The 14,456-nt window shown below is 43.3% G+C and overlaps 1 protein-coding gene across 1 annotated transcript; it reads right to left on the bottom strand.

The window, feature by feature from the left end:
- Nucleotides 1-5,300: 5,300 nt before the first annotated feature.
- Nucleotides 5,301-10,788, bottom strand: LOC118090133 (serpin B3-like). The gene is made up of 7 exons (XM_088676071.1): nucleotides 10,512-10,788; nucleotides 9,572-9,652; nucleotides 8,275-8,421; nucleotides 7,771-7,888; nucleotides 7,251-7,402; nucleotides 6,786-6,953; nucleotides 5,301-6,559 (listed from the first exon to the last, which is right to left on the bottom strand). The coding sequence occupies exons 1-7, from the start codon at nucleotides 10,722-10,724 to the stop codon at nucleotides 6,167-6,169; spliced, it is 1,272 nt and encodes a 423-aa protein (XP_088532197.1). The 5' UTR covers nucleotides 10,725-10,788; the 3' UTR covers nucleotides 5,301-6,166.
- Nucleotides 10,789-14,456: the final 3,668 nt, after the last annotated feature.

Below are 14,456 nucleotides of genomic sequence, written 5' to 3'. Positions count from 1 at the left end.
TGCCTTTTCCTTCCTGCTTATGCCCCAGGCGAATGAAGAAGGAAGTGGTGATTGCGATACTGGCATATAGCCACCCACAATGACATGGTGCAGGTGTGGATACACCTCCACCCTCATTGACGAACCCTGTACCTCTGTATTCAAATGGACAAACTGCAGGTAATGCAGAAACTAATCCTGTTCTGCTGCGCAAATTTCAGTAGATGAAGCTGGAGGATGTGGACAAGGTGCTTGGATTGGACCCTTGCCCCTCTTGGAAGAGGAGACAGCTGCCTAGGGCATGGAGGTGGTCGATGCCAAGAGGGGGTGGTTCCTGTTTGTTTGAAGAAGACAAGACCACTTCTTAAGAAACTACCCCTAGATTCCAAGAACCTAATTACCAGTCAGTCGCCAACCTCCCTCCTCTGGGCAAGGTTCTTAAGCAGGTGGTCACTAACCAAATCCAGGTGCTCTTGGATTTTCTAGATCCATTTCAATCAGGGTTTTGGCCTGGCTTTGGCACAGAAACTGCCCTGGCCACCTTATATGCTGAGCTCTGTTGGGAGACAGACAAGGGCCATATATCCCTGTTAATCCTCCTTGACCTCTCAGCAGCTTTCAATGCCATCAACCAATGTATCCCCCTGGAGAGGCTATCTGAGTTACGAGTGCTTTGCAGTGGTTCCGGTCCTACTTGGATGGTTGTCTTCAGCAGGTGATGCTTGGGGAGTGTTTCTCGGCACCATGGGACCTTCTATGTGGGGTCTCTCAGGGCTCAATTTTATCAACAGGGGTGTTGTTTAATATCTATATGAAGCTGATGAATGGAGTCATTCAGTTTCAGAGTGTGTTGTCAGCAGTATGCCGATGACATACAACTCTATTTCTCTTTTACATCTACAGGTGTGGCAGTGGGTGAGTGGGTGTCATGTCTTGGTAATGGACTGGATGAGAGCCAATAAACTGAAGCTCAATCCAGATAAGACAGAGGTACTGTTAGTGGTTGGTTCCCTAGACCAGATGGGTGGAAGACTGTCTGCTCTTGAAAGAAAGAAAGAAAGAAAGAAAGAAAGAAAGAAAGAAAGAAAGAAAGAAAGAACAGACCACCACTAGTAATCACATACAGCTCCCAAGTTAAAACAGTACAGCGCATCATCAGATATCTACAACCTCTCCTAAGCCAATGACAGCTCCCTTTCTCAAGCTCTGGGAGGAAGACCTTTCATTGCCTACAGACAGCCACCCAATCTTAAACAACTCCTCACCCACAATAATACCACCACCAGACTTAACATGGACACTGGTACCAGAGCCTGCAATAAACCCAGATGCCAACTTTGCTGCCACATACACCTGGACAACACCATTACTGGCCCCAACAACATCAAACATTCCATCTCAGGACTATTTAATTGCTCATCTTCTAACATTGTGTATGCCATCAAATGCCAACAGTGCCATTCAGCTCTCTATATTGGACAAACAGGCCAAACCCTACGCCAAAGGATAAATGGACATAAATCTGACATCAGGAATCACAAGACAGAGAAACCAGTAGGAGAACACTTCAATCTCCCAGGACATTTTATACAAGATCTCAAAGTAGCTGTCTCATTACAGAAAAATTTCAGAAACAGACTGGAAAGAGAAGTTGCTGAATTGCAACTCATTACCAAGCTTAAAACCATGGAGAGACCTGGTCTGAATAAAGACATTGGATTCTTATCTCATTATACATGATAAAGCTATCTTTAGCCATCTCACCTCTTGCTTTTTCCTGCAAGACCAATTGCAGTCGTTAACAGTCATCAACAGGTTTACCAGCCCATCACCCATTCCCACCACCCTTCTGAGTAATACCCCTCCCTACCCTCTGACTATACATAAGGGTCTGGTGACTTCTGTTTCAGTGTATCTGAAGAAGTGTGCATGCACACGAAAGCTCATGCCAATGACAAACTTAGTTGGTCTCTAAGGTGCTACTGGAATGATTTTATTATTATTATTATTTTGCTCTTGAGGGGTTACACTCCCTCTGAAGGAGCGAGTACACAGCTTGGGGGTGCTCCCCTAGCCATTGCTGTCACTTGTGGCTCAGGTGGTCTTCTGTCAGCTTCATCTGGTGGTCCAGCTATTCCTCTATCAGTACGGGGATAGCTGTGCACTACAGTCTGGTAACATCTTAGCTGGATTACTGTAATGTGTTGCACAGTACATGGGACCACCTCTGAAGATGGTCTGGAAACTTCAGATGGTGCAAAATGCAATGGCCAGATTGCTCACCAATTTGTCATTGTTGGCATCCATCTGTCTTGAGAGACAATCGAGTGTGCCTCTGGGAGTGAAGTTAAACCGCTGAGTTAGCAGCACCGAAGTGACCTCTCTGGGGGCACAAGCCTAGGCAATGTGTATGGAGGTCCTGGGCTGCCCAGATGATAAGGCTCCCCTCTTGGCCTCGCTGATGTGGGCCAAAGGAAAGCAGAGCAATGCATTTGGCACCAGCTTGGCTGCAGCAGTTCCCAGGAGGCGGCATATAAGGTGATTTGTGTAGGGTTTACCCCTTAGCCTTTCCTTCTTCGAAATATGTCCTCCAAAGCAACCAGTTTCCCTTCTTCTAGATTGACTACCTTCCCAGGTTGAAGAGCCTCATCCAGGCTTGACTACTGTAACTCGCTCTATGCGTGACTGCCCTTGAAACTGTCCCACAAACTCCAGCAGGTGCAGAATGCTGCAGCGAGGCTCCTCACGGGGTCCCTGCCATGGGAGCATATTCACCCAGTGCTTTACCAGCTGCACTGACTCCCGGTGGAGTACTGGGTCAGGTTTAAGGTGCTGTTTTTGACCTTTAAAGCCCTATGTTGCTTAGGACCCTCATACTTATTGAACCACCTCTTCTGGTATGTCCCGCAGAGGACCCTAAGGTCTACGAATAACAACTGCTTAAAGGTCCCGGGCCCTAAAGAAGCCAGATTATCCTCCACCAGGGCCAAGGCCTTTTCAGCGATGGCACCGACCTGGTGGAATGCTCTGTCCCATGAGACTAGGGCCCTGCAGGACTTGATCTCCTTCTGCAGGGCCTGTAAGACATAGTTATTCCGCCTGGCCTTCAATTTAGCCTGATCTTCTATTCCTTTTTCCCTTTCCTTTTTATATGAAGAAACCCTACTGGGTCCCCACATTTAAATTCTTCCCTGGTCTCCTTGCTGGCCTTAGCAGTACTAACTTGTCCAGTTAGCCCTGGTGATGCTACATTTATGTTGTATTTTATGCTGTTTTTAAGTCGTTTTTAATCAATGTTTTATATTTGTTGTTGGCCGCCCTGAGCCCGGTTTCTAAACCGGGAAGGGCGGGGTATAAATAAAATTTTGTTGTTGTTGTTGTTGTTGTTGTTGTTGTTGTTGTTGTTGTTGTTGTTGTTGTTATCATTATCACCTGCCCCTCACTTCCCTCTACAGCACATGCAGAAACTGCCCTCTTGACTGTTGGACCCACTATTAGTCTCATCCCCTCAATCTGCCTGAGTCTCTCATTGCATACATGGGTGTGTTATTTGGGGAGTCTGAATGTGTGTGTGTTGCATGCATCTGTACTGTGGGGTGGGTGTGGGTGTTGCTGGCTATATTTGTGGGTGGATCGGGGCAATTGCTAGCAAGTTGTGTTGTGTGGGGTATTTTTGTGCAGAGGGGAGGTGTTACATGACAGCTTTTGTGTGAAGGGTTTGGGAGTGTTGCCTGGTTGTTTTTTGTGTATGGTTTGGGGGCAGGTGTCTGGCAATGTTTGGTGTGGAGGGTGGAGGGTGTTGATGGGTTTCTGTGCAAACTTTTCCTACTGGGAATTGGATACTTTGTGTGCTATGTTAAGTCAAATATGTAGCTTGGCATTTGGGTCTCAGATCCAACTTCTGCCACATCAAAGTACTATACGCCCGGCCATGCCTGAAAATTTCTTAGGCTTATACAAATACTAGATTGCTACACATTGCCCAGATTCTGAATTGACTTGGAATGTTCCTATTGTATTTTGCTAAGCTGTTGGAATGGAGGAGAAGTTGGATAAGCTTCTCATTTAAACATAAACCTACCAACTTTGCACTTTCTGAAACAATATTTAAACACAGGCACCCTTTGAAATTTGCATTTCTCTGAATTTTGCAATGCAGTTATCCAGGCAACTAGTGTGTACAAAAATGTGTATATTAGTGGAAACAACATACAAAAAATGAATTAGTGTTTGCAAAAAATGTGTATAGTAGCAAAATAACAAACAAAAATGTGTTTGTTAGGACAAATTCACACTAAAATGCTGGCAAATTTTCACTTAAAAAAAAAAGAAATTGAAAATTGCTGCAAATACAAAGTGGAGCGAGTTTAAGATTGGAAACATGAGAAACTGGCAGAACCAAACCAGACAGGACAACTCGCCCCTACTAAGAACAAAAAGCTTTCTTCTTTCTTAGAGATAACCTCAGCACTAGGTGAATCTATGTCTTGTATGGGATTTCAGGTGATAGTCTGACTGAGTGTTTTGAGTTGGGACAGGGCTTCATGCTGCCCAGCTGTCTTGTGTGAGGTATCTTGGAGGGGAGCAAAATGCTGCATGGCTGCATTTGTGTAGAGTTTTTGGAGTGGTTGGAAAGAGGAAGTGCTTGGATGTGTATAGAGGGAGCTTTGGAATGAAGGTGATAGTTCTTAGTTAGGGTTTGCGGGGTTTGGGAAAGGGGAGGTGTTGGCTGGCTGTGCATCTGTAAGGGGTTGGGAGTGTTCCTCGGCTATGCTTTCATTGGGTTTTCTCAGCTGGAGAGCAGGCTGTTCCTGGCTGTCTTGGTATGCAGTTTGAAGGGTATGTGTGTCCTTGTATGTGCTTTTTCAGAAGAGTATTCTGGCTGGGTTAGTGTAGTCCTTTTGGGAGGGGCAGTTGCCTGCTTATGTTTGGGTGGATGTGGTGGATATTGCTTGGCTGTTTTTGTATAGGTTTATTTTGGAAATGTTGCTTCCCTGTGTTTGGGTAGAGATTATTTTCAGGGGAGGTTGACTGACAGTGTTTACATGGGGCTGTGGGGTCTTGTTTAGCCGTGTTTATTTTGGGGGGGAGAGAACTGAGGCTTGTTTGCATGGCTATGTGTGTGTGTATTTCTAGCTGTATTCCTGTGTCTCAATTTTTGGATGTGAATGAGGGATTCCTATCTTATAGTTTGGCTTTAGAACTCTAGGTGAGGCTTAAAAAAACCTGTTGTCTGACTTGGGAAGACTTTTCATCACAACTCTTGAGAACCCATACTCTACAATACACCTCACATAAGTGAAAACGACAAAACAACAATGTTATTAAATGCTCTGTTTATTGAGATATTGTGCAGTTCAGAAAAAAGATGCAACAGGGTTTCATAAGTTTCAAAGAAAGAGTATAGTCTCACAGACATCATAGCAAAAAAAATAAATCATTTTGAGGAGCCAGACTACAGTTTACTGTTTTTGTACTGCAATGCTATATGTGTCTACTTAAAAGTAAGTCCCAATGAATTCAGTAGAGCTTACTTAAATGTAAGTAGGCACAGGCTGGCAGCTTCATGCTGACTTCAGAGAAAGTAATTCAGCAGAAGGCATACAAATGTGTTTCAGTTATTCAGACACGATTGCATCAGGAATCAACAGGAAGACTTTCATCAGGAAGCAGATTCCAGAGTAGTGACAAATTCCTGCCTCCAGGCTCCATTCTGGTGTCAGCTGTGACCCAGAGAAGGGCAGCTTCTTTGATCACAGTGCTATAGTAGCGCAGAAAACTGTACGTCCTGAACATTGCGCTTCATGCAAGACCTTAAGGGAAAGAAGCTCTCTTCCATTCAGAATATAGACATTTCTGTTTTATCAGCTGTTCTGAAGACCTGGATTTCTGTTTAAGAACTAGGACCGCATTCAGACCTGAGGAGGCAAGATTTTCCTCAAAAAGTTGTAAAATAGGCGGAGAAAGAATTGCAGACAGGTAGGACAGCAGTTCTTTAAAACATCATTATCATGAAATGAAAATTAAGCCCACCACCAAATGAAAGTTCTCTTTGACCAAATATCTGCAATGATTGGCATTACAACATATGAGGCAAAGAGGGGAAAATACTAGGTTTATTTTTCCTATAAAACATCTTCCTTATCCGTTTTCCATTGATCTTGTTCCATGCATCAGAACTCTTCCTTTACTCTGGCTTAGCAAATCTTCCAAGAGCAATGATGCTCTGGGTGCAATTGTGCCGGATGAAATAGAGGAAAGGATGGTCAGCCAGAAACTCCACAGGTTCCCGACGTGGACGCCTATCCTTGGTGCAAGGGACTGCCTCTGGTTCTTCACCACCCTCTTCATCAATCTCGATAGCAGCATCATGGACCAGCTGAGTCAGAGCCACGCCTTCTGTTGTGGTTGCTCCGGAGAAATCGGCCTTTTCGTGATCAGTCAGATCTGGCAGATTCAGGTATTCGTTGGCTTCAATGCTCTTCTCGGAGCTGAACTTGGGAATGGCCACATCCACCTCGATGGCCTTCAGATGACAGGACAGGTCAAGCAGATGCTCATGGCTAAGTCCATCTTCCAGCTAGAGGAACACGTAGAAGTTACAGTGATATCATTCCAGTCCCAGATTGAATCAAAACAAGGATGAATACAATAAGAAATATAAATAAGCAGACTTTTTCCATACCAGTATTCCATACCATACCATACCATGCCATACCATGCCATACCATACCATTATTGAAATTGAGGGGCAGTGGTGGCTAAAACACCAGGGACAGTATCATAAGAATGGAAAGACCATTTACCTGTTCAAGAGCTTCTGCACTGCAATCTACTGGCAGCAGTAGAACGAAGGCCAGTTCATTGTCCTTGTACGGGATCTCAAGAACTTGGACTTGAACATTGCATAGGTCAATTGTCCCTGCATTGTAGATACCCTTCCTATGCATCAGCTGCACACTGTGGCATTCCTTCTGTGAAGAAAAGGAAAAAAGTAAATATTTAAAAAGAGAGAAGGAACTTAGTTTGCTTTGGGAAGGTCTTTCTTTCTTTCTTTCTTTCTTTCTTTCTTTCTTTCTTCTCTCTCTCAGTGGCTTCTCTTGGGAAAGGTTCATTGCAGAGCCTTCCTTGCACCAAGTGTTTCAAGTGACCTCCTTCAATACCTTATGGGGCAACTCAACTCCAACACTAAACATGTATTCTGGAAGTTACAAGGTCCATTGTCTCTGCACTAAAGAAGCAAGGAAGCTAGGAATATGTTTCTAACTCACCTCATCTGCATGATGAGGGTAAAAGGGGGCTTCTTCTGTGAGCTCTTTGTCAAATTTCACTTCCCATTGTCCTTTGAAGTAGAGAGCATTCACCAACAGGAGCTGAGCAAGGCAGTCAAAGCTGTCCTTGGGGAGAAGGTCCTTGATTTTACCTGGGAAAGAAATAGATATAGTACGTTATCTTTATTTAAAAAAATCTTCAGATTTTAGCCATAATATCACACTGTTTGAGTAACTCACTCTTTATGGAAGATAAATTAAGCAACTTGAGAGACGAAATACTTAATTATACCCTGAGTGGTCCTTTGCAGCCGAATGGGGGTATTTAAATGTTTTAATAAACAAAATATTATGGGCACCAGTTTCATTTATTTTGATATTCTGACCATCCCACAATGGGCTCTTAACTGATTGTTGGTTCAGAAATATTTAATTGGTTCCTGATTTGCAGAATATAAATCATGACCTCCCTGTCATGAAAGTTATTTCAAGAAGTCATTGGAGTGTGCTGTGTTCTTACCATGTGTCTGGACTTCGACCCAAAGGTTGATGAGTCTCCTCACTTCCTCTGGGGCATCATGCAGATCAGCATTCTCCACTTCAGTCAAGTACAGTTTCAGAGCACAGTAAATGAATTTCTGAACAGAACAAGAAAACATTGGATCCATGTATATATACATAAAAACAGAAAATATCCAGAATCATCTTTCTCATTTGAGAATTTTCCAAGTGTTGCCTAATGCCCTCAAAAATCCAGTTCCTCCCAATTCCTCCTGATAAGTGGGGTATAAATATAATAAATAATAATAACAGCAACCACCAGCACCATTGGATTTTGCAGGTAAAGCACTTTGTAGAGCAACTAATTGTTATCATTTCCTCTGATGGCCTGGGAATGAGGCACAGCTTTGACAGACACCAGTAGATAATGAACCCATTAATGGTAGAATACAGTCAATTGCAGAATGTGCACTTGGTTCTCACAGTGCAGTGGAGCACCCATAGGGGCCAAAATTAGCGTTACCTGGATGAATGCAATGTCCTTGTTTCCATAGAGCTTGTTGGCAAAGCTGAGGGTATAGTTGGTGCTGGGCTCATTAAGAGTTGCAAGGATTTTGCTGAATGCCGTATGGATTCCTTCAGGTGTCTCACACTCATAGCAGGGAACATCCTAAGGATTAAAAAAAAAGGAGGTTAATTCTCATGACACCTGGCTGGTTCTTAAGGGTTTGTCTTGTGAGAAAGAAAATCTATACCCTTATCTCAGGGCAGGAATGCTTACTTGAAAGTCATATTGAACTCGGGAATGCCTACTTTGAAGTAAACATTTATCACATTTGAATCCCTCCAGGGAGCTTAGGACATCTTTCATGTGACTTACTCAATTTTATGCTCACAGCTACCTTCTGTGATACGTTAGTTAGATGGTGGATGGCAACTGACTCAACGTCACCCATTGAACTTCACATCTGAGCAAGGATTTTAAATCTGGATCTAGCTGTTTCATATTTTCCTGTGGATTTCATCACAAGTTGTGTGGGATCCTTTAGAATACTTAGAGAGAGAGCCCCCTAAATGTTAAATAAAAAATAAAGAAAAATCATCTAGATGAAACTCTCCAGATGTTTCACAACTTACGCGTCTAGGACATGGTGGCTCGGCCTCTGGCTCTGGCTCAGGGCAAGGAGCTGGACGGTGAATGACTCGTCTTTTGTCACAAGGTTTAGGATGTTCTGGTTCAGGGCGGGGTCTTGGTTTGGGGCAAGTTGGTTCAGGCTTGGCTGGCTCCGGACGGGGTCTTGGTTTGGGGCAAGTTGGTTCAGGCTTGGCTGGCTCCGGACGGGGTCTTGGTTTGGGGCAAGTTGGTTCAGGCTTGGTTGGTTCAGGACGGGGTCTTGGTTTGGGGCAGGGTTCAACTTTTTCTTGCGCCTGCAATGAAGTTACAAAATGTATGTGTCCATAAGTAGACTCCTAGAACTGTATAGTTTTCCCAATGTTGCAATGATACCACAAATGATAAGCCACAAATATACCACAGATGATTGCAGGCTGCATTCCCCATTCAGCTTAAGGAGGGGCAGTTAACTTCACATCTGAATATTTTGTTTCAAATGTATTTGTGAAAATGACATTTTGCACTTTCATGGAAAAATTGATTGACGGCTCGCTGCCTCTGTTCTTCCTTCAGATATATTTCTTCACAACAGGCATGGAGTTTGATGTTGAGATAACAGGAGATAATACTAATATACTAATATATACTAATATGCAAGCTGGGTTCTTTGGGGACGGGAGCTTTATCCAAGCATTCTTCTACATACCCTTCTTAGTCTGGTTGTTGAATGTCCAAGGCTCCTGCTTCTGGGTTTGTCACACTCTTTCACTTCATCCCAATGCAGGACCTTGAATGAAAGTGGAACATTGCTTCAGTTGCACAGGCAAAATTATAACAGCAGCACTTATTACCCTGATATGTATGTCAAATGACTCTTAGATCATATGTGAAATTTGCAGGATGGATATCTTCTTAGAAATGATTCAACTTGTTTGGCACATGATATCTGAATCATGCTAAATTAATGATCCAAACATACATGCAAACTTCGGGCAATCTATGGTTCTGTCTTGAGCTGATAGCAACAAATCTCATATAGGATGAGAATTGAAGGAATCGAATCTTAAATTTAGTTCTCCCCATTTTGCAAGAGTTTGCTATTATTATTTTTTAAAAGATCCACATGAAAATTCACAAGCATTTTAGTGTGAAATTCTCCTAATAAACCCATTTTAGATGCATTTTCTTTTACTAATACTGTATGCACATTTTTTCAAGCAATTTCCCCAATATAATGCATGTATTACGCTACTCTCGCTAATATCTTCATTTTTATGCACAGTTCGCCCTAATATATGGATTTTTGTAAATATTATTTTTACAAAATAAGTACAGGTAAGTACAAATCTATTTTAAAAAGAGCTGTTTTTGGCTCACATATTGCTTTGAAAACTACAAATTTGGAAGATTCCATTTTAAATGTCTCCTCAAACAAATTTCTACTCCATGCCTAGTGATTCAATATTATTCAATCTCTGCACATTTATGGAATTTTGTGCAGAAGCGTTGACTGTGCTTATTACTGGATCAAGCCACAATGAAGTCATTCTTTTTCTCAACTTGTATCAAATATGACCAGTGATGGAAAGGTATCTGCTGATGAACCCAGTTTAAAGGCTGCATCTCTACTGCTTGATTAGACCCACCTTCTCGATCTGAGGTGCTTGTTCACAACCAGATGCATAAGCGAGTAGGCCCAGGCCTGAGGTGAGGTTCACAGGGGAGAACAAGAGGTTGTCGCATGGGTGCTCAGTGGTCAACACTTTGAAAAAGTCGACAGCGAATTTAGCATTGGCTTCAGGCAGGGTGGTCATGATGGAATTCAAAAGCTCTGAGGGAAGACCAAAACGGCTCATCATTTCAGGATCCTTCAGAATACAGATATACTTGTTCCTACTTCTGCACTGCAATACATTCTATCACCAAACCCACAGTTTAGAAGAAGTACCCATGACAAAAGAACTGCGGTAAAGATGCACATCACCCAAAGCAAGGCTGCATGGATGCTTGAAAGGAGAGCTGCTTACCTTGGCTTCAGTTGTGATGATAGGAGTCTGGCAGGTGAGTGTGATGCTCTCCTGCTGTGAGATACTGGTATTTATACTGATCTTCTCACACCCCCACAACCATTAAACAAGCCTGAAGTTCTAAACCTGCAACCATTTCATTAAATCAAATTTACATAATGAAAACAGTGCGGTGCAAAAACTGGACATTTATAATAATCAGACTTAATTATCATGGATTGCCAAATATGCTTCAGATATGAGTTTGTATAATTATGTGCACTTCATCTACTGCAAGAAGCAGGTGGATTATGACATGCCGTTTCGGCACTGAAGATCTCCATGTATTGGCAGGGTGTCCAAAGCACTCCGGATAATGACTCTTGAAACTATCTCTTTGAAACTATCCCTTATAACCAGTATTTTCTCCCAAGAAACTCCAGTAAAAGAATGGGTGATCCTATAAGCAGGAAATGCTGAGGATCGCTTTCTGATTCCCTTCATCATGCTACCACATCACTTACTGAGAGATATCTCATACCCTCCAAGTACCTTGATTTTGCCGGGACGGTGACAAAATTCCTAAAACCATCACAGCTTCTGACTTGATCACAGGGCATCCCGATTTTCCCCAGCCTATGGATGGGGGCTGCAGAAGCAGCTCCTGGAACAACGGTGGCACTGGAAAGGAGGCATGAGGGCTCCTTCCCAAAGCCTAGTTAGTGTTTACTAGGCTTTGGGAAGAAGGTGGATGGATTCTAGGACTCAGTCAGAGCCCTCCTGCCTCCTGCCTGAAGCCGTTATTCTAGGTAAAGGTAAAGGACCCCTGGGGTTGCAGTGCTCATCTCACTTCAGGCCAATGGAGATGGCGTTTGTCCACAGACAGCTTTCCAGGTCATGTGGCCAGCAGGACTAAACCACGTCTCGTGCAACAGAACACCAGAGTGGAAACCAGAGCACACGGAAATGCCGTTTACCTTTCTGCCACCTATTTATCTACTTGCGCTGGCATGCTTTCAAACTGCTAGGTTGGCAGGAGCTGGGACAGAGCAACGAGAGTTCACCCCGTCACAGGGATTTGAACCGCTGACCTTCCAATTGGCAAGCCCAAGAGGCTCAGTGGTTTAGACCACAGAGCTACCAGCATCCCTAACCCATTATTCTAGACCAGCAACCATATTCCGTCCCTGCCCTTTGCTTTGTGAACCAACTCACTGGCCTTTCAGCAGATGCTCAGCCTCCCAGGAGCCAAAAGAGACACCTATATTCTTATTTTCTATGCCATTGAAATGTGATTACCAAACTATTTTTGTTTGTTTGTTTTTAAAGCTCCCCTATCTTGAGAAAAGAGGAAGCATGGAGATGCCGTGTATGAGTGATGCACTCCATTTAACCAGAAGTAGCTTCTCACACGTCTCTCTAAGGAAAGCAAGCATCTTGGGCAGTGGTTGTTTGGCTGGCAGGCGTGTTGTGGTGTCACTTTAGTTTTTTTTGTTTTGGTTTTGTGCATATTCAGTTAACATTAATTGTAAGATAACTTAACAACAACACCAGGTTTCACAGCACTGCTGGTTTTTGGTTTTTTAAAATAACCATTTTAAAAACCAACTTTTCAATTTTAAATCACATGTACACCAACAACACACCAACCACATACCCTCCAACGTTTCTCCAGTGAAAATGGAGGAATGTTGGAATGATACCAGGGTGTCATGACCTGGGATCCAGGTGAGTGCCATAACCTAGGGCAGATGTCAAGACCCTCAGATCAGGTATCAGGAGGTTATTATGACATGTGTTGCAAACTGAAAATGACATGGCAGCCCAGCGCATACGAATTCACTGTTAGAGGACATGGTGATGACCGTCCATTTAGTTGGCTTCAAAAATGGAATGGTTAAATCCACAGATAATGTTTCTATGAGGCAAAGGGACTCAATGAAATTTCCAAGGCAAAAGGCAGCATACCGGTAGTTCTGATAACAACCAAGACTCTGGAGAGCAGGGTGGGGACAGCTGAGTACACTTGCCCTGGGCCTCAGAGGGCTAAGCTGCCTCTACAAATATCACCACCAAACTCGGCACAAGAGTTCCTGAGCTGCAGGTGACAATCTTCATCAACATTAGGATGATGGGCACCAATTCACTTGATTTTGGCATGATGGGTCCAAAAATCAGAGGTGGTAGGGACACCTCTGAAGATATCATTTCCCAGTTTTACTTGGTTTCACCCACTATGGCATGGTGAGTTGCAACTGTGCCAGTTTGGATGCCTCTTGAGATATTGTCTCCCAACTCAGCATGAGGGTTCCTGGTGTGGAGGCAGTGGTCTTCATTTGGACACCAGGTGCTCAAGATGGTGAACCGAAATGTGACTTTGATGTGACTTCACACAATGTGGTGTGATGGTCACAAACGAGGTTTCCTGAGGTTGGAGGAGATGGTTTTCATCTACGTTTGGATACTGTTGGATGCACTGAACCCTGTATCAGTATGTAAAAAAGGTAAAGGGACCCCTGACCATTAGGTCCAGTCGTGACCGACTCTGGGGTTGCGTGCTCATCTCGCATTATTGGCCGAGGGAGCCGGCATATAGCTTCCAGGTCATGTGGCCAGCATGACAAAGCCGCTTCTGGCAAACCAGAGCAGCACATGGAAACGCCGTTTAGCTTTCCGCTATAGCCGTTTACCTTTCCGCTATACCTTTCCTATTTATCTACTTGCATTTTGATGTGCTTTCGAACTGCTAGGTTGGCAGGAGCTGGGACCAAGCAATGGGAGCTCACCCCGTCACAGGGATTCAAACCGCCGACCTTCTGATCAGCAAGCCCTAGGCTCAGTGGTTTATCTCACAGCGCCACCTGGGTATGCATGTCCAAAAAAAACCCTACAAATCACACTATCCATTTAAAAATCACAATATTTTTGGGATTCTTAGAATTCCTGAGCAATGGCAGGCACTTTCTGCTAGTCCAAACAAACAAGAAAGAGATTTTGGGGGTTCTCATGAAACACGGTCTAAGCTTACGAGTCTGGCAAAGACTGGGCAAAAAGATACGTCTTATGAGGTATCTGAGGCAAGTGATGGTTGCTGCTTCACATATGATATGCTGTAGGTGGTACAAGTATAATTTCCCCAGGTGATCCAAGTGATTTAATCAAAAAAATGTCTATTTAAAGAAACATATCATTTCATCTCAATGTACACATTTCAAAAGGTGAGTTGCCTTGAAATAGGCATTTTTAAAGCATCTTAGTGCTTAAGCTAAGAACTGTATTGCAACATTTGGAGCCATGCAAAATGTGAAAGATAATTGCATTCTGATCCACACACTTAGAACAGACGGCAGGTCAGTTCACAACAAAATTCACAGAAGTCAAATTCCTCTTGCATGGCAAGGTCCCCAGACCAGCCCGTTGTTAAAATAAATTCACACGGACACAGAATTTTAGGTTTAAGGTTATTGGCAAAAAAAAAAGGCCACAACTTTATTGAATTACAGTACAGAAATGTGAGTGGTATTGTCTTAGGCATTGGCATAGACTATATCAGACTCCTGCCCCCTTTGCAGGAAGTCAATAAGG

This window comes from Zootoca vivipara, chromosome 8, assembly GCF_965207765.1.
Source record: "Zootoca vivipara chromosome 8, rZooViv2.hap1.1, whole genome shotgun sequence".
In the NCBI taxonomy this organism is placed as follows: Eukaryota; Metazoa; Chordata; class Lepidosauria; order Squamata; family Lacertidae; genus Zootoca; species Zootoca vivipara.
This window is presented reverse-complemented; position numbering and strand designations above follow the sequence as displayed.

Bases quoted from the DNA above. Each gene is read 5' to 3' on its own strand.
- LOC118090133 (XM_088676071.1), bottom strand. From the start codon at position 10,724: ATGATGAGCCGTTTTGGTCTTCCCTCAGAGCTTTTGAATTCCATCATG. The intron at 8,422-9,571 runs GTATGTAGAAGA...TTTAATCCTTAG, and splicing joins CAACAACCAGACTAAGAAGG to GATGTTCCCTGCTATGAGTG. The intron at 6,954-7,250 runs GTGAGTTAGAAA...TTTTCTTCACAG, and splicing joins ACCCTCATCATGCAGATGAG to AAGGAATGCCACAGTGTGCA.